We start from the raw sequence: 17,740 nt of genomic DNA on the forward strand, positions 1-17,740 counted from the left end.
GATAATGTCACTGATTGAGATAGTGTTGAGTACTGAGAGTGTTGCGTCTTCTGAGAGTGTTCAGTATTGCGATAGTGTTGAATATTGCAGTAGTTCAATATTCTATAATACTCAAGAGTATTGGGGTAAGTGCCCAGTTGTGCAGTAATGTTCAGCACTGTGATAATGTTGAGTATCACAATTCTAAACATTACTTTGGCTGTATTGTAATGTGACTTGTGATAAATACAGACAGTTATGGAACAGGTCTGTACTTCCAAATAAGTTTTATTCAGTTGTGACTGTATACGTTTCCAAAATAAAGCATTTAAATATGTTAATGTTACACATACCACACATGTATATATTCCAATGTATATTTATTTGCGATATACCTTGCAGCCTTACTTTCGTTTCAAACTGAAACCTTCTTTTATTCTTTATTTCATTTCAGCGAGCTGATGATTTGCATGCGTGGCGTTTCTAGAAAACAAGCGCAGGTTTTGTTGGTAGTTTGAAATTAGAAGAGATGGTTAACTTATTGTTTTCAATGACAAGTGATCTGCATGTTATGGAATTGAGGGGAAATCTGTAAACTGTTGTGCAGGGGTGTCAAAAACAACCGAGAAGAAGCTCCAATCTGCAACTCTTCGGTGAAAGTTTCTGCAAGTGACTGCTCGTCTAAACAGACCCAGAATTTACCAGCAAAGCTTGTTAACTTTGCACGAGGCGTTTAGGGACATTTGTAACTAAACAGAAATTCACCAACTTTGCTCTCAGGAAACATCCGTGTGTCCGCTTAATTCCAGAAAAGTCGGATGAAATAGTCCCGAGTGGGGTTCCTCGACTGTGCTCGTAAAATGGCAAAGCTGGGGTCAAATTACAGCTACTATGTAGTGTTGGATTTCCTGGAAGCAGGCCCATCAGAAGTATTCTTTTAAAAGCAGACGTCCTGCACCGGAGTCACGGCGCTCCGGAGCTCTGGAGCTCTGGAGCCACGTTTAATCCGCAAACTGCTGCAGAGCGTCGATGCTAAACAGGTTAGCAGCGTGTAAACACCTGATGGATGAGAAACATTCCCTCTGATTCAGTCACGGTCGTGACCAGCTTTTCTTCCTGCCTCTGCCCTTCCTTCCACGTCGGTCCGGAGAAGGGAGAGGATGTTGTCTTAAAGGGCCGGGATTTTTGTGCGTCTGGAAGTGAAACTAAAGTCATGCCTTCTGTAAATCAGCAGGATTGAAACTCTGAGTTTATGGAGAGACTGTCTCCATAAACGTTGCAATGATTTGTTGAGTGCTATTTTCCAAAAAGAGGAACCCCTCCACCCCCCCCACCCCACCCTGCTGCTGAACTCTGACCTCCATCCAAGCTGCTTCCTCTTCCTCGCGCCGTGGTTTTTCCTGTCAGAGTTTCGCTGTGTAAAGCGATCCGAGAAAACCCCCGCTAGTTCTTTTCAGCCGCGGTGTACAAACCCGTCGGACTGTCTCGTGGAGACACTGCCGAGCTCACTGCGGGAACCCGACTCCCGCCGTCGCTTAAGCCGCCTTTTCAATAGAGTTTTTGCAGATCAACATTCCTTGAATGAAACGGAGCACTCTTTACATCACGCTTCACAGCCTGCGGTCCCCGTAGGAGAAATATCAACTTCTGCTTAAGGCTCAGATTACGTGACGTTTCAAATGAAAACTCATCGCTTTTTTTGTTTCCGTTTTAGAAAGACGTCGCTCTTAGATGTTGTGAAAACAAGGTCCGTTCACACAGAAAAGCTGAAAATGATGTGGTTTTCCTGCAAGACCACTAGTGGGTGCTGTTTTCATGTAATAAAACCACCTATGTGTGCAAGTAAAAATCACAGCTCACTTTATTGCACACTTTTATTAGAGAAGCACTGTTACATTAAAGGGTTAACAGCACACGTGAATGAATTCTTCTCGCGGTTCACGACGGCCGTACATCATTTCTGGTACGTCGCTGTTACAGTTTGCTCCGTATTCGCACGGAATCAAACTGTTTGGATTACAAATTTAAATAAAATCCTAAACATTTCAGTCATTAATTGGGCCACGACATGCCATCTCGTATCAGGAAAGTAACACTCAACCAACAAGTTTCATTGTTTCACCACAGATCCTTTAGAAACCCGATGATCCCGAGCAACCGACTGCTGGTCGCCTCGTATTGACAAGAAAAATACACGTGGCTTCAAACAAAAAATTACAATGGGAGACAGAAAACAACATGGATTCCATTCATAAGTCAACAAATACAGCTTTCGACTACTTATTTAAACCCAGTCAAGATTAAATCGGTGTCTGTGACCACTGAACTATAAGAGCTTGGACACAATGAGATGGAAGATTATCCTTCTACTCTGAACACTGTTTTTCCCACAGCGAACAGAACCGGTCCAGCCAGGCGGTGTTCTCCAAGCCGCCGCCGCCCACCACCAACCACATCGCCAGTGGAGGCGGCGGAGGCCAGAGCAGTCCCGAGGAAGTGGAAGTGTTGCTGGCCGATCAGAGGGCCGCCCCCCGCCAGCCGTCCTTCCTGCGCGCCCTTCTCAAAACCTTTGCGCCGTACTTTCTGATCGGCTCGGCCTTCAAGCTCCTGCAGGATGTCATCACCTTCATCAACCCGCAGCTCCTCAGGTAACAACTAAAACTGTGTTATATGTTCCTCCTTTTTCATTTGCATGTTAAGCCCTGGAGCTGTCCTTGCTGTCCTTGTTCAGAATGCAAACTCAGTATGTAAATAAGACGACGTACGTGATGCCCCGAGGTGGAATTTTTGTAATAGCAGCTATTCAGTGAAAGCTTTATCTCTATACAAATCACATAGGCCATATTGTGGTTTTCCTGTTTGCATTTGATAAAAGATTCCTCAACACTCGGGATGCACGATACGGGAAGAATTTTAACAGATACTGCTTCTCATGGCCGATACCGATAACGGACAAGCTCCTATTTTTTTATTTAATATGATAAGATAATTTGCAGTTTGTGCTATCCAGGGGAATACAAGTATTTAAAAATTGTACAAATAACACAGTGTATTTTCTCAAACAACAATTTAAAATGTCCTGTCTCAAAACTAAAACCTTATGCCTGAGGTCAGTTACTGTAAATGAAATTGATCTCAGTCCATCAAATGTACTGACATATCAAATCACAACTAAAGCAAAGGGTTTCACAGAACAATGACCAGTTCATCTGCAAATAACACAAGTTGTCTTCTAGCAGTTTTTGCAAAACAAAGACATTAGAAATAAATTCATTGAATTGCCACACAATCTTTCTGTTGCTTCCCTTTTTGTTGTCCTGAGCTCTTCAACAGTATTTATTTCAGTGGACTAACTCAGATGAACTCATTGTAATATAAATTTTTGGTATGCAAATTAACTGTGAACACTAAGAAACAACTTTATCACTATTTGGTATAAATGATTATTATATACGAGGACCTTTAAACCTTGTCAAATCCCTTTACATGTAACAATAACACACAGAAACTGTAGTAAAGTCAATTTTGTTCATAATAATAATAATAATAATAATAATACATTTCAACTTGAAACTGTTTCAAAACAGAACCACACTAAGCTGGCAGAATAAAAAGCTCTAAATCCAAATACCCCACTGCAGGCCGGTTAACTTGACGTGTGGTGTAAAAAGATTACTCATCCATCAGCCACAGATTTGGAGTAAAGAAGCAGGATGCAGGTGAAAAGGTGTCCTGTCCAGCCGTATCCAGCCTCGCCAGAGGAACTCTGAGCATCCAGGGTGGCTCAGAGCGCCATCTGGTGGATGCGTCTTGTTTTCCGGTCGAAAACAATCCGACAACGAGTCAAAACAGGCCAGACGAAGCCGCAAGGGCGAGCTGTTTTAACTCTCTGCAGCGCGACGTCTACTCACTGCTCGCTTGTCTAACTTCTGTCTAAACGCTTTGAAACTTTGAGCTAAAGTTCTGGAAATGTGTCTCCTCTAGATGACTTTTCTAATAATCCGTAGACACGAGTTATTACACTCACTTTAGTGCACAACTTCTCAAAACTCTTGACTAGGCCATCAATCTCTGTGTCCTTCTCTCCTACACACACACTCACCTGCAAGCCCACTTATTATCCAATTAACATGAAGTGGAGGCTGGAACACACGGCAGGATTCTTCAAGCCTTCACAGGTTTGGAGACCACACACTTGACTGAGTGATCACCGTGCCGTGCAGGTCCGCTTATATTGTCCAATAATTGAATAGCTTATAATCTAATGAAGTCGGGCATTAACAAGTGACGGACTTCCTGGCTTTGGCTGCAGCAACCGTGTTGTTTTCAGCCCAGTTCACATGACATCACACGCTGCAGGGTGGGATGTTCATTACCTACGCTCTCTCCTTCTGAGACCTTCCGAGCGGATCGAACCCGACACAAGATCACTCTTGGCACCCTCCACACCACAGGAAAATCAGACACGATGTTGTTTGCCGACATCCGACAATCGGGCCTTTGCTCCCGACGCTCGGGAGGAAGAGACCGGGAGCCAAAACCCGGCCCGATTAACCTGTAGTGTGTGCCAGGCTTTAGAGAGCTCTCAAATGTTTAACATTTATGATACAAACATAAGTGAACGGAAATGCGTTTTTCAACATTCTCATGGGCTTTTAGACACAATTTTAACAAACCAAAAACATGGATTTTATTCACTTTTTAATTCACTTTTAACCTATTTCTCATGAACAAATATTTATTGATGTTTTTCACTGGGCTACGTATAGATCGCAGGAGGGTGATCTTGATCTATGATCTGTTACCACAGTCTTGTACCAGTTTTAGGGCTTCAATAGTGAGAATTACTGGAGCTGAGCTTTTGTTCACTTTGGTCTCAATTAGTTTTCATTGACAGTCCATTAGTACGCGCTTAGAAAAGCAGGTAACTCGAAATCTACAGCGTATGCTGCAAGAATGACTTCTGCGCCCGGTTGTGTCTGTAAATCCTAAAGACGGGAGGTGGCAAGTTGAGAGCTGCTTTCAGTGGCCGACCGTTTCCCTGCCGATGGAAGCACCGTCGGTGATGCTTCTCCGGCTCAGCACCACCTCGTTCAGCTGCGAAGTGTGTGCCGTACAGCCTCAGCTTACAAGCCCGCATTCCTCCATAGCCGTGGATCGCATTATCCCCAAGCACAACGTGAACTTTGTCTTTTCTTAAACTCGAGCATGGTTTCAACAGCGTGACGTGTCACCGTCGCCATGTGCGATCCAGAGGACTCCCGTTGCGTGAGCGGCACGGCTGAGCCGTTAAGCCTAGCATACTGACCGGACTCACATCAGATGTCCATATATCTGTGGTGAAAATTAGGTTTAGTCCGTTCTTGTCTCTTGTCAATCATGTGATGAATGTGTCTGGTGACCAAAGGGACACATCTGAGAAGGAGGTTTACCGCGGCTCCAAATGTAGAGTTAGCTTGCGAAAACTCTACGACTGAATTCAGTTGAATTCAACTAGTCTGTTGTTCATGGCTTTTCGCTGTCATTCCTGCTGAATCGGGATAACCGCGCTCCGTGTTGTTCTGGCCTTGGTGACGGTCGCTGCTGCGGCGGCTTCATATTCTTTTAATACAACTTCGCAGCAATTTATTGGATTACACAAATTTATCTCCATATCGGTTGATAATTTATGGTGCATCGCTACTTACCTCAGGAGGGGTTGATGGTTTCCTCACAACAGGATTATATCGGCACAGATCAAACTAATGTAAAATAATTCAGAAGAAATAAATACGGTTGCTTTGAGGTAATAACAAGACAAGAATCCATCATGAACAAGTGTTTGTCTTCACTTCAACAGGATGCTGATCTCCTTCACCAAGCAGCAGGGCGTTCCTGATTGGTGGGGCTACTCTCTGGCCTTCCTCATGTTCTTCACCGCCCTGCTGCAGACCATCATCCTCCACCATCACTTCCAGTATTGTTTCGTTACCGGCATGAACATTCGCACCGCCATCATCGGCGCCATCTACAGGAAGGTACGCAGGAAGGAGAAGCGGCTCGCTTCGCCCTCATTTTGAACTGACGGCAGTGAAAGACTCTACCGCATGGGTTTTGTTTCCTCCACAGGCCCTGGTGATCACCAACGCCGCCAAGCGCTCGTCCACAGTGGGAGAAGTGGTCAACCTGATGTCCGTGGACGCGCAGAGGTTCATGGACCTCACCACCTTCCTCAACATGCTGTGGTCGGCTCCTCTTCAGATCGTACTGGCGCTGTATTTTCTCTGGCAGGTACGAGCGCGAGCGACGCACAGATTTTCCAGACCTTTTGGCGAAGACGTGATAAAGTCATAGGAGGTGAAGGTTGGGGCAAGGCTTCTTGGGTAGGGCCGCTTATTCATTACTCACTTGGTTTGTGCTGCGAGACGGGGCTTGTTCCCGTTTCTAAGGAAGATTCTGCTTTCTCAAGCGGTTTGGAGGCAAAAGAGTCGTCTGCAATAAGGTTGAGTGTAAACGTACAGCCTGATATTCAAGACACAATCTAAAGCTTGAGAACATCCAGGGCGCAGCAATGTGGGAAACTCTACATGCCAGAAACAACTGATGCCATTAAACAACATTTTCAAACCGCACAGCAAGAACACATTTACCTTATGTGGAGCATATGTGCTGTATCTTTTATATTTACAAGATAATTGATAGTAGCCGGTGAGTGTTCTAAGCAGAAAGCTGATACTTGTACAGTAAGAAAAGACGACGGACTCGTCGGACCTGCTGCTGAGGTCAGATTCACAGAGATGCTCTGAGGAGAGAAGCTCCATTCATATTTTTTTTGAGTTCTTGTTATTCAGAGGTTACGATGCTTTCTTTTAATTGGCCTGCCCCGTCTCGGACCAAACTGAACCTTAAGCGTCTCCTGAACTAAAGTGAGGTCGAGAGCATCACAGTAAATAACTGATTTGAAGACGTGTCCTTGATTTGGAGGCAGATGAGGCATTTTTTCTTTAGCTGTTTCTGGCTGTTTAGGATGGTTTTATGCTCATTTTAATGTGATGTTTTGTTCTGTGAGGCAACCAAAAAGTAAAACGTTCACCCTTTTTGTCTCCTTAAAACCCTAAAACTCAGCGCTCGTCTCGTAACCTGACACCAACCCTAATGAGGATCTTTACATATCTGTTCCACGCTGATGAAATCTCCACTTGATTGAGGCTTTTTCTCAAATCCTCTTGTTCGTTCCTTCTCTTCCTTGCCGGTTCACAACAAGCCAGTTAACCTTGAAAATCTTTTTTCATCTTAATTCAGCCAGCTTCTCAGGATTTTTACTGGTAATTTGACACCAGCCTCAATGGTATGTCTTGGCAAAGACTATCATCTAAAGATGCTGATGTGTCAATGCTTTAATCCCTCCACACAGAAGCATTTAGTCTCATCTTGTAGTACAGGATGTATTCGGGGACTTACCGCTTGAGGCCAACATTCGGATTGTAATTTGACACCAGCCTCACCGGCTCACTGTCTGGTTGTGTTGTGCAGAACCTTGGTCCGTCCGTGCTGGCTGGGGTGGCCATCATGGTCATGTTGATCCCACTCAACGCCGTCATTGCCATGAAGACTCGAGCTTTTCAGGTATGAAAGGTCAAACGAAAAATGTATTTAGATGTTTGAAGATTTATATTTACTCATTTCATTCAAAGACTATTTTTATGACGTCCTTGAGTGAATGCTGTGTCTCTCAAAGTTTGGCAAGAAAAATAAAAAATTGATAAATAAACATATTTCTTATATCAAATACACACAAAGAGGCGGGGAGAGAGAGAAACGGCACACTTGTGCACACACATATACAGGAGAGCGAGGGGAAGAGAGTGATGAGAAATTAAATGCAAATAATTCTTTCAGCTTCAGCAGTTTGGTGGCAACTGGTCAGTCAACATGGCAGCCTGCTGTTTTGCTGCAGAATTACTTCTGTGGCCGTTAAATTCGGCTTCACAAGGTGTGCTGAGGACTTTCACCGGCGCTCGCTCCAACAGCTGTCAGGCAATTTTTAAAGTGAAACTTTCTGCCTTAATATTATTCCACTTGGCATTCTGCTGCTCTGTAGCCAGGGCGCTGCACCCATGCACGGCTGCACCTGCGGGTGCACCGGTAAGAGATTTAAAAAAAAAAAAATACAAACAACGGAAGTAAACAAAGCTGCGTTAATTACATTTTATTTTTTTAACGGTTAAAAAGTTTTGAACCAATTAATTAAATGAACGTGTTAATTTTGACAGCAATTATATATATAAGTGTGATGTTTTTGTGCCTAACAGACTAAATTGACCTTAATCGTGTTGATGAAATTAAAATTGTACCAAACAGCCAAAATGATTGAGAGATTAAGAGCAAAAAAAAACGTAATAAATATAAATAATGACACGAGGGTGAAGAATATTGTTCCAGGCAGGAATGTAGCACGAGCCAAGAGAAGACTCCTCTCTGGTGCCGTTGTTGCTGATTGATTGTTTGGCTTCTTTCTGAAACCTCCACCCAGGTGGAGCAGATGCAGCACAAAGACGCTCGCATCAAGCTGATGAACGAGATCCTGAACGGTATCAAGGTGCTGAAGCTGTACGCCTGGGAGGAATCCTTCAAGGAGAAGGTCCTGGCCATCCGGCAGAAGGAGCTCAACGTGCTGCGGAAGACGGCGTACCTGGGAGCGCTGTCCACCATGGCCTGGACCAGCGCGCCGTTCCTGGTACCACTCTTGACAGGAAGCACTCGTGGGTTCTGCTGTTGTTCTGCATGTCTGAGCCGTTCCTCGCGGTCCTCCAGGTCGCCTTGACGTCTTTCGCCGTGTACGTGACCGTGGACGAGAACAACGTCCTGGACGCGGAGAAGGCCTTTGTGTCGCTGTCGCTCTTCAACATCCTGAGGTTTCCTCTCAACATGCTGCCTCAGGTCATCAGCAGCATAGTGCAGGTGGGACTCTTCCTTGCTTCTCTTCCTCCTCTGCTTTACCTCCAGTGCCCTTCCTCCTTTGCCCTTCCTCCTTTGCTCATCTTCCTCAGCTCTTCCTCATCTGCTCTTCCTCCAGAGCTCTTCCTCCCCTGCTTTACCTTCAGAGCTCTTTCTCTGCTTTACCTCCAGTGCCCTTTTTCCTTTGCTCTTCTTCCTCAGCTCTTCCTCCAGGGCTCTTTCTTCTCTGTTCTTCCTCAGTTCTTCCTCAGCTTTCTCCTGTTCTTCCTCAGCTCTTCTTCCTCAGCCTTTTCTCCTCAAACCTTACACCTCTGCTCTTCTTCCTCAGCTCTTCCTCAGCACTTCTTCCTACCCACCTTCTCCTATGCACTTCCTCCTCTGCCCTTCATCCTCCTCAGCTTTTCCTCGAGAGCTCTTCTTCTTCGTCTTCTTCCTCTGCACTTCCTTGACTTCCTCAGGGTTCTCTCCTCTCCACAGGCCAGCGTCTCACTGAAGCGAATCCAGAGTTTCCTAAGTCACGATGAGCTCGATCCAGATTCAGTCGACCGTAAGAACCCAGCCACAGGTACGGTTATTCATTGTCCACCTTCTCAGCTCTATTGCTCATCCCACCAATTCAGGTCCCAGATAAATGTGGCAGCTTAAAATCTTTCCAAACAGAAGTTTTCTAACTTTTTGTGCTTAGTTTAGGTTGCTAGTATATCTGTAGTGCACATGTGTAAACTTATTACTAATATTTTAATCTTTTAGCCATTAACCAATATCTTTCTTCCTGTAACCAGGTTAAAATGTTTTTCACATGTTGCTCAACAGATTTGTCAGTGACCGTGGTCAACGGGAAATTCACCTGGGCCAAAGCAGACCCTCCAGTTTTACACAGGTACGTCCCTGAACGCCTCATGAGCGAGTGTGTGAGCGCTGCATCTGACGTGTGCTTCTTTAAAACCCCGGAGTTTCTCCTGTGTGTCCGCAGTATCAACGTGATGGTGCCGCAGGGCTCCCTGCTGGCCGTGGTCGGACACGTCGGCTGCGGGAAGTCCTCGCTCATCTCGGCCCTGCTGGGCGAAATGGAGAAACTGGAGGGAGACGTTTCGATTCGGGTAGGAGTTGACGACACCTCCTTTAAAAGAGTCAACCACTGAGTGAGAATCAGGCGGCATTATTTAATAATCCCAGCTCTCATTTGGGGATCGTTGAGGCTTTTGTGTTAAACTTACAAATTGCAACTTTAAAGTTCTCGTTTGATCTCTCATAAACCTGCTTTACTCAATTACCCCAAACGTTGCTGGTGCCTCTGCTGCCCCCAACTGGCCAAAATAAAGAAAACACTCAAAGAACATTTCACAAGTGACCTATCTGTGTGTGTATTTTATTGACTGTTACTCACACAAGTTTCTTCAGCTCAAACATAAAGTCCACAAATTGATGAAGGGATTTCCAGAGAGCCTTTTATTGCAAATACAAAACAAACAAATACCCAGAGAGAAACTGAGGAAATATGACCAGTGCTGCAGAGCTTAAGGGTTCCTGATTGGACTTTGGGTCTTGTTTCTCCTCAGGGTTCCGTGGCTTACGTTCCTCAGCAGGCCTGGATCCAGAATGCCACCCTGCGTGACAACATCCTGTTCGGAAAGCCGTATGACGAGCAGAAATACTGCTGCGTCCTCGACGCCTGCGCTCTGACCCCTGACCTCCAGGTGCTCCCCGGTGGAGACATGACGGAGATCGGAGAGAAGGTATGGACCGCAGGAGAACCCCCGTCCACCTTTTTCTTATTATCTTAACCGACACGTTGGCTTCCTGCAGGGCATCAACCTGTCGGGGGGGCAGAGGCAGAGGGTGAGTCTGGCTCGGGCTCTGTACAGCGACGCCGACGTGTACCTGCTGGACGACCCGCTGTCCGCCGTGGACGCACACGTCGCCAAACACATCTTTGACAATCTGATCGGTCCGGAGGGCGTCCTGCAGGGCAAGGTGAGGGAACAATATAGCCAAGTCTGTCATCCACAGAGGGTTTTGGTTTAGTGTTTGGTCCAGGTAAATTATTCTCACAGTATAAATGAGTCGAAGCATTCAGTCTCATCACCTTCACTTCAACTTTCAATGTAAATCACCGGCAGCATCGTATTTTCTGTTATTACCATATTTTCCAGATTATAAATCGCATCTGCTGAAAGAGGGAATAAAACCATTGTGCTTTTAACCCGCACTTTTCAGTTATATTCCTCACAGTTTCTGTAAATGTTGAGAAATAAAAAGCCAAATAAAAATTACTTTAAAAAGTGTGAGTCATAGTCTAGAATATACGGTATTTCCCACCACTTTTGGTACTACTGCTAGGAGTTACTGCTGTGGTTATAAACACAAGTTTGAAAACTGTAAAATACTTTTGAAATTCAACTTAAGTTACCAAAACATTGTTTGTAACACTTCTTATCCTTTAATAGTTACCAGCTCACAGTTGCCATCTTGAAGCAAAGTGCACCACTGTTCTTGTTGATGTAGTTTCAGTTCATCTCTCATTTTCAAGACACGGCTCTCTTTGAGTCCTTTGCGATTAAATGTGTTTGCATTTCATCGTCTCCAGACTCGCATCCTGGTGACGCACGGCATCAGCTTCCTGCCCCAGGTGGACAACATCTTAGTGATGGTGGACGGCCGGGTGTCGGAGATGGGCTCACACCAGGAGCTGCTCCAGCAGAATGGGGCCTTCGCAGAGTTCCTAAGGAACTACACCATGGAGGACCTGGTGGAGGAGGACGAGGCCACCGGTTAGAGCTCAGTGTCTCCGTGTCTCCGTGTCTCCGTGTCTCCTCACGTCTGCACGCGATCACTGCATGATGACGTTTGTCTGCTTTCAGAGGAGCTGATTGACGACAATGACGACGACAACCTGTTCCCCGACGACGCCCTGAGCAACCACGCAGACATGGTGGACAACGAGCCGGTCATCAACGAGGCCAGGAGGAGCTTCTTGAGGTACCGAGCATGTTAACGGCTACAATGCTAACAGCTACATGTTAAAATGCTAACTTCTGGAACCTGTTCGTGACTCTCAACCAAATGAGGCGAATCACAGAAAGCGCTGGATAGCGTGGGAGTGCAGAAGATGTCAGACTCCAGTGAGTCGCCCTCTGGCATGTTCTGATGTGTAGTTTGGGTTCCTCCACAGGCAGATCAGCATCATCTCCAGCGAGGGCGAGAACCCCCGACCGCGATCGGTGAGGCGACATGTCTGCAGCCAACGTAAAGTCTCCGAGTCGCAGGAGAAGAAGAAACCGCAGGAGGTGGAGAAGCTGATTCAGACTGAGACGGCAGAGACGGGCCGGGTTAGTCTTTATTAAAAAGTATTCATTACAGACCAGGAACATTTCAAGCCACCACAAATTAGCCACGGCACTTTGTGACCTGAAACCTCATGCGCTGGGGGCAGAGCGAGAAAACTGTGCAGAGGATCTGGAACTGCAGCAGCTGGACAAAGATCAACAGTGGATTTAAGTCTTCACATGGAAAAATAAATGCAGTCTCATCGCACATTTTTTGTGATGGCTGTGACTTATAGTCCAGACAATATGGTACTTGTGCACTTGTGGCTGATCAGCCGTGTCCTCTCTCTGGCCGCCAGGTGAAAACCAAAGTGTACCTGGAGTACGCCAAGGCGGTGGGGCCGGTGCTGTCCGTGTTCATCTGCTTCCTGTACGGCTGTCAGAGCGCCGCCTCCATCGGGGCGAACATCTGGCTCAGCCAGTGGACCAACGACGCCGCCACCAACCAGACCAAGGAGCACGTCAACATGAGGGTGGGGGTGTACGCGGCGCTGGGCATCGCACAAGGTGAGAAACAGTGAGGAAGACAACTCGCTGATAGGCAACGGAACCAAGCCTGATAATGCTACTGCTCGCTGCTTCTGTTGACAGGAAGGAGGCACAAAACTTTAGAAACTACAAATCAAATCTATTCATTTGTCTCAATTGGTTTTAATTTTAGATTTTTTTTCTCAAAGCATGTTTCATGGTTTTTATAAGCTTCCGTTCCTGATCTGCAGCAGTTACATTCTTGTGTTTTTTTTGTCTGATGAAGAACAAATTTACCAAAACATAAATACAAACAAGCACAAGTTCTGTTATTTATATCATTTTAAATGTCCTTTTCCTTTTATAAGTATTATACTTTTCTTTACTATCACCATAACTGCAATAAGACAAGTGATATAATACCTTTGTTCTTCTACATCGGCATCATTATTCTCATCACATTCCAATAATTTCATAAATATTGTCTTTATTTCATAATATTTGGTGGATTTACATCATTTTGTCTGGATGCACCGACGCCACTTCTTTAAAGCGTTTGTTTCGTTCACAGTCACTTGATTCAATTATTAATAATTTCACTTTTCTTCTTCACGTGAGGATATTTTGATAAAAGTATACCAATGACTTTATGATGCATCCTGCAGCGTTCTGTAAAAAGAAAAAGCTGCTGTTAAAAGTGAAGCACGGCTGTGGGAAAGACACTAGTTTTGATCCGATTCATAGATTCTGGACTGTGAAATGTTGATTGGTTGAAACGGAGATCGGTGGAGAACTCCTGATCCGGCTGCTCACGACGGGCCGACACAGAGAAATGTGCCAGTCATATAAACCCGGGTGTTTTTGCTTTACAGCAGTTGGACTGGTTTCTTTCCATCAGGTGTCGGACTGCAGCTCTTCTCACTCTTCTATCCATTCTTGTTCTTTTCTTTTCTTCTCTGATCGACCGCACGAGTTCTGCCGATCTTCAACTTCCTCTCTCAGGACAGACGCCGCCTCCGTCTTTCCAAAATAAAGGCCTCCTCTTCTCCCTCTCCCCCGGTGTAACCCCCCCCTCCTCTCCTCCAGGTGTCCTCGTCATGATCTCCTCCTTCACATTAGCCATGGGGAACATCGGCGCAGCCCGCAAGCTGCACGCCAACCTGCTGGACAACAAGCTGCACACCCCGCAGTCTTTCTTTGACACCACCCCCATAGGGCGCCTCATAAACCGCTTCTCCAAGGACATCTACGTGATCGACGAGGCCCTGCCGTCCACCGTGCTCATGTTCCTGGGCACCTTCTTCGTGTCCCTCTCCACCACCATCGTAATCATTTCCACCACGCCCATTTTCGCCGTGGTCATTGTGCCGCTGGCGTTCCTGTATGTCTTCGTGCAGGTACTACGCCCACACCCGGGCAGGAGAACGCTTGCTGCCTTCCCGCCCTGTCCTTCCTGGAATGGCATGCTGCATGCACACACCAGCGCAGATGGACTCCTTTATTGTTCTGGGCTTCATGTTTCTCCACAGCGCTTTGCTGCTGCTGCTGCTGCTTCCTTCTCTGTGATGTTCTCCTTTAGTTTCAGTGTGGATTAATTCTCCCCTCTCTCTGCAGACTGCCTGCTTACACACACACACACACACACACACAGTTCAGCCATCCATATCCTCCCTCTGGTGGAGGACAAGTGTCATTACATCTCTCGACCAGGTGCCTCATGTCTGTCTGTGTCTGGGATGTTTGCGTTGCCGGTTCTGTCACCGTCTCCGTGTGGTATGAAATCGGAGACCGCTGAGATGTAACAGCGCCATCTGAGTTCTTTTGCTTTCCTCGCGCCCCAAAAGCCGGCGGGTTTGTTTCCCTTCTAGCAGTTAGTCTCAAACGGCGACTCAGTGTAACAGAGGCTCTCTGGGACTCCTACTATGTTTTTTCGGGTTTTATTTTTTGCTTTCCTAGTCTGAATTGGAGTCATCAATTTCATGATCTCTCCAGGACGGATGCAAATCTTTGCCACCAACCCGACATCTGACCTCGCTAGAGACGTTTCCACTTTTTGCAGGACGTTGCTGTTTTCCCCTCCTACTTTCAGCGAACACGTTTCCCTGTTTGTTCGGAATGAGCACGACCTGAGCAGTATTACCCAAAACCCGAAAGAAAGTGCCCAGCTGCTTCCCTTAATATGCCATCACACATAGAACCCATAAATATTTTCAGTTTAGTGTGAGTTCAGTACATTTTCACAAAAAAGTAGGCGCCGAGCAGCTCCTTATTTAACAGAGGTGTTGTTGTGTTGTCCTCCCCCCCCCCCCCCCTCTCTCACAGGTGTGCTGTTGTTGGTTAACTGCCTGCTGTGCCGGGCCTTCAGCATGCTGCGGGCGGCCAAGCTCACACACCACAACATGCTCCAGGGGGTCCTGCGAGCTCCGCAGGCCTTCTTCGAGAGCACCCCCACTGGGCGCTTACTAAACCGCTTCAGCAAGGACGTGGATGCTATAGACTCCCACATCCCAGACAATATTGACATATGGATGCGCACTTTCTGGTACACACTGACTGTGCTGCTCATATGCTCTGCCCTCACCCCAATGTTCCTCATAGTCATAGCTCCGTTAATGGTGTTCTATTGCTGGGTTCAGGTAAATAGGCACCGAGTCTGCTAACTCATTAATACGACATGCATGGAGTGTGTGTGAGCGTGTGTGTGTGTGTGTGTGTGTGAGCGTGTGTGTGTGTGTGTGTATGCTGGTAGACTCTTGCATGTTTCCAGTTCTGTAGATACAGTAGTTTGTTTCCGTCTGTGGGCTACTTTAGTTAGCAGCGCTTTGAGAGTGTAAGATTCACCATGAAACGAAACAGCCGGAAGGTTTCTGTTGCTTTGAGCTACGACCTGGTGCTCACAAATGTTGGGCAATTGGGTGAAATGCAAACAAAAATCAAATCAAGAACATTTTTGGAATGCAATTTAATACAATAATTATGGTAAAAGATGATCAGTAAAATAATAGTAAATACCTGTTATCTATGCATAACCTTCATGAATAGTTTGAGTCTTTCTTTATGTTCCTAAATATCAAAATCATATCTTTCCTCAGCCAAATCTATTGATTTCTTCTAAACCCTGAAATGAAGTGACGAATTCATATTACCGTACTTCCCAGAGTAGATTCCGTTTCTGTCAAAAAAATCCACCTTTATGAAGGAAAAATAAAACGAAACATTTATAAATGTATTCTCCATGTCCAGATTTCACTGCAGTGTTGAGGACCCTGGTCCAGCAGAACAGAAGGTTCCAGAACCCTCTGTGAATTAGTTCCTCAGCTTTTAGCCCACAATTCTTTGTTTTCTTGATCGCGGTACCTGTTTCACTGCTATTTCATGGTCCCAGATGGCAAAAAAAAATGGTACATTTCAATCTATAGCTTACTTCTCAACATGTCGCATAACCAGCAAAAAAAGTGAGACTTGTCGTCTAGAAAGTACGGTAATATGAACTACCAGATTTGCTTTCTTTGTTGGAGGAACACAATTTAAAATTCCAGCTTCTGGATGATCTGCATGCAGTCCAGTCTTGTTACATTTGGCTCGTCTTTTAAATAAGCACTTCAGACGTTTAAACAGCTGAAGTCCAGCAATACTGGACATGAACAATCCTGTAATTACAGCTTTTTGTTGTTCTAAATATATGTTTTATTGAACCATAGTGCATTTCCATTGTCCCAACATTTTGTGATATGAGATTGTGATGAAATCAGGGCTGAAATCAGGGCTGAAATCAGGGCTGAAATCAGGGCTGCTCTGAAAGCAGAAAGCAGCTCTCCAACCCAGATCAACTAAGACTCGTCATCATTGGCTAACTTCAACATTCAGACAGCAGAGTTAATGAACTCAAAACGTTTTCTGAGAGGATTTCCGTGGCAGGAGCAGCTCCGTCTCATCTCTCGGTGGTTTCTCCCCCGGGCCAGAGACGGTGTGTGAAGTGTGTGTAGTGTTCATTTCTTGAGTGGTTTTGTTTTTTTGTTTGTTTAACCAATAGGGGAAAAAAAGGCATTCTCCACTCAGGAAAGTTTTGTATCATCGTGAAAAGGAGGGAACTCAATACCTTTTTTTACTTGGACTTTGCTTTGTGTTGAGTCTTTAAGTACAGCTTGATGATTTAAAGTCTGGATTTATTAGATTCAGTGATGTCAGCTTAGCTTGTTGACTTCTGGCAGAGTAAGTTCACCTTTCGTTCGGACTGCTGGAGGATCCATAGGGAAAAGCCACAAACAGGAAGAACATGCAAACTCAAGTCTCAACCAAAGCAATGTGTTCACATGTGATAAAAATCACTTTTTTTTTTGTAAAACCTGATATCATGATGTATAACAGACGATGTTCAAAGCAGAAACCTTGTGTAGCTTTTACTTTATAAAAGAAAAAGCCTATAACTCGTCAATAACTCGGCCAGTAAGCAAAGAAAATCTGGAAATTTAGCAAGTTAGAGAGAAAGAACATCTTAAAAATTATTTATTTAGGAGATTTCTTGAAAGATGAAGATGCCTTCAGCTTTGTCATTGGTGGATTCAAACACCTACATGGTTATATTCCGAGTTCAACGCATGTACACCATCGAAGACAAAAATGAGTGATTCTCTGACGGGCCTGAAGTTCAGGCTCATGTAGACGAGTCAGTTTTAATGTCTTAGTTCACTAACGTTCTTTTGGTGGTTCCTCAATTTACTTTGTATTATATTAATCTACATTTAGAATGATTGTGACATGACTTAATAAACTCAGAATGGAACAAAGTCCGTCCAGCATGTTAAAACATCTGTTTACGGTGAAGAAAAAACACACAGAACGTTCGACAATCAAAACAGTTTTGGGGGAAATTTAACTGAACCACAGTGAAAAAAATAATTCTCAGTCATTTCCACAAACTAATTTAATCATGTCACACATTTCCATCTATTCATATTAAGTAGATTGAATCCTATTTATTCATATTATCTGAACAAGATGTATTAGAATGAACCACTTAACAACAAGGA

At 45.0% G+C, this 17,740-nt stretch overlaps 1 protein-coding gene across 1 annotated transcript in view; it reads left to right on the forward strand.

Moving 5' to 3' along the window:
- abcc3 (ATP-binding cassette, sub-family C (CFTR/MRP), member 3) overlaps positions 1-17,740 on the forward strand; it is a 48,379-nt gene that overhangs the window by 25,557 nt on the left and 5,082 nt on the right. The window contains exons 8-23 of the mRNA XM_080470511.1: positions 2,373-2,627; positions 5,819-5,996; positions 6,088-6,249; positions 7,492-7,584; positions 8,492-8,695; positions 8,773-8,919; positions 9,394-9,481; positions 9,730-9,796; positions 9,890-10,016; positions 10,476-10,652; positions 10,723-10,890; positions 11,504-11,687; positions 11,778-11,895; positions 12,089-12,245; positions 12,542-12,749; positions 13,797-14,107. Of these exons, the coding sequence (XP_080326637.1) occupies positions 2,373-2,627; positions 5,819-5,996; positions 6,088-6,249; positions 7,492-7,584; positions 8,492-8,695; positions 8,773-8,919; positions 9,394-9,481; positions 9,730-9,796; positions 9,890-10,016; positions 10,476-10,652; positions 10,723-10,890; positions 11,504-11,687; positions 11,778-11,895; positions 12,089-12,245; positions 12,542-12,749; positions 13,797-14,107 (2,644 nt within the window). The remainder of the gene's footprint in view (positions 1-2,372; positions 2,628-5,818; positions 5,997-6,087; positions 6,250-7,491; positions 7,585-8,491; positions 8,696-8,772; positions 8,920-9,393; positions 9,482-9,729; positions 9,797-9,889; positions 10,017-10,475; positions 10,653-10,722; positions 10,891-11,503; positions 11,688-11,777; positions 11,896-12,088; positions 12,246-12,541; positions 12,750-13,796; positions 14,108-17,740) is intronic.

Source organism: Lipophrys pholis, assembly GCF_963383615.2.
Source record: "Lipophrys pholis genome assembly, chromosome: 1".
NCBI classification, from domain to species: Eukaryota; Metazoa; Chordata; class Actinopteri; order Blenniiformes; family Blenniidae; genus Lipophrys; species Lipophrys pholis.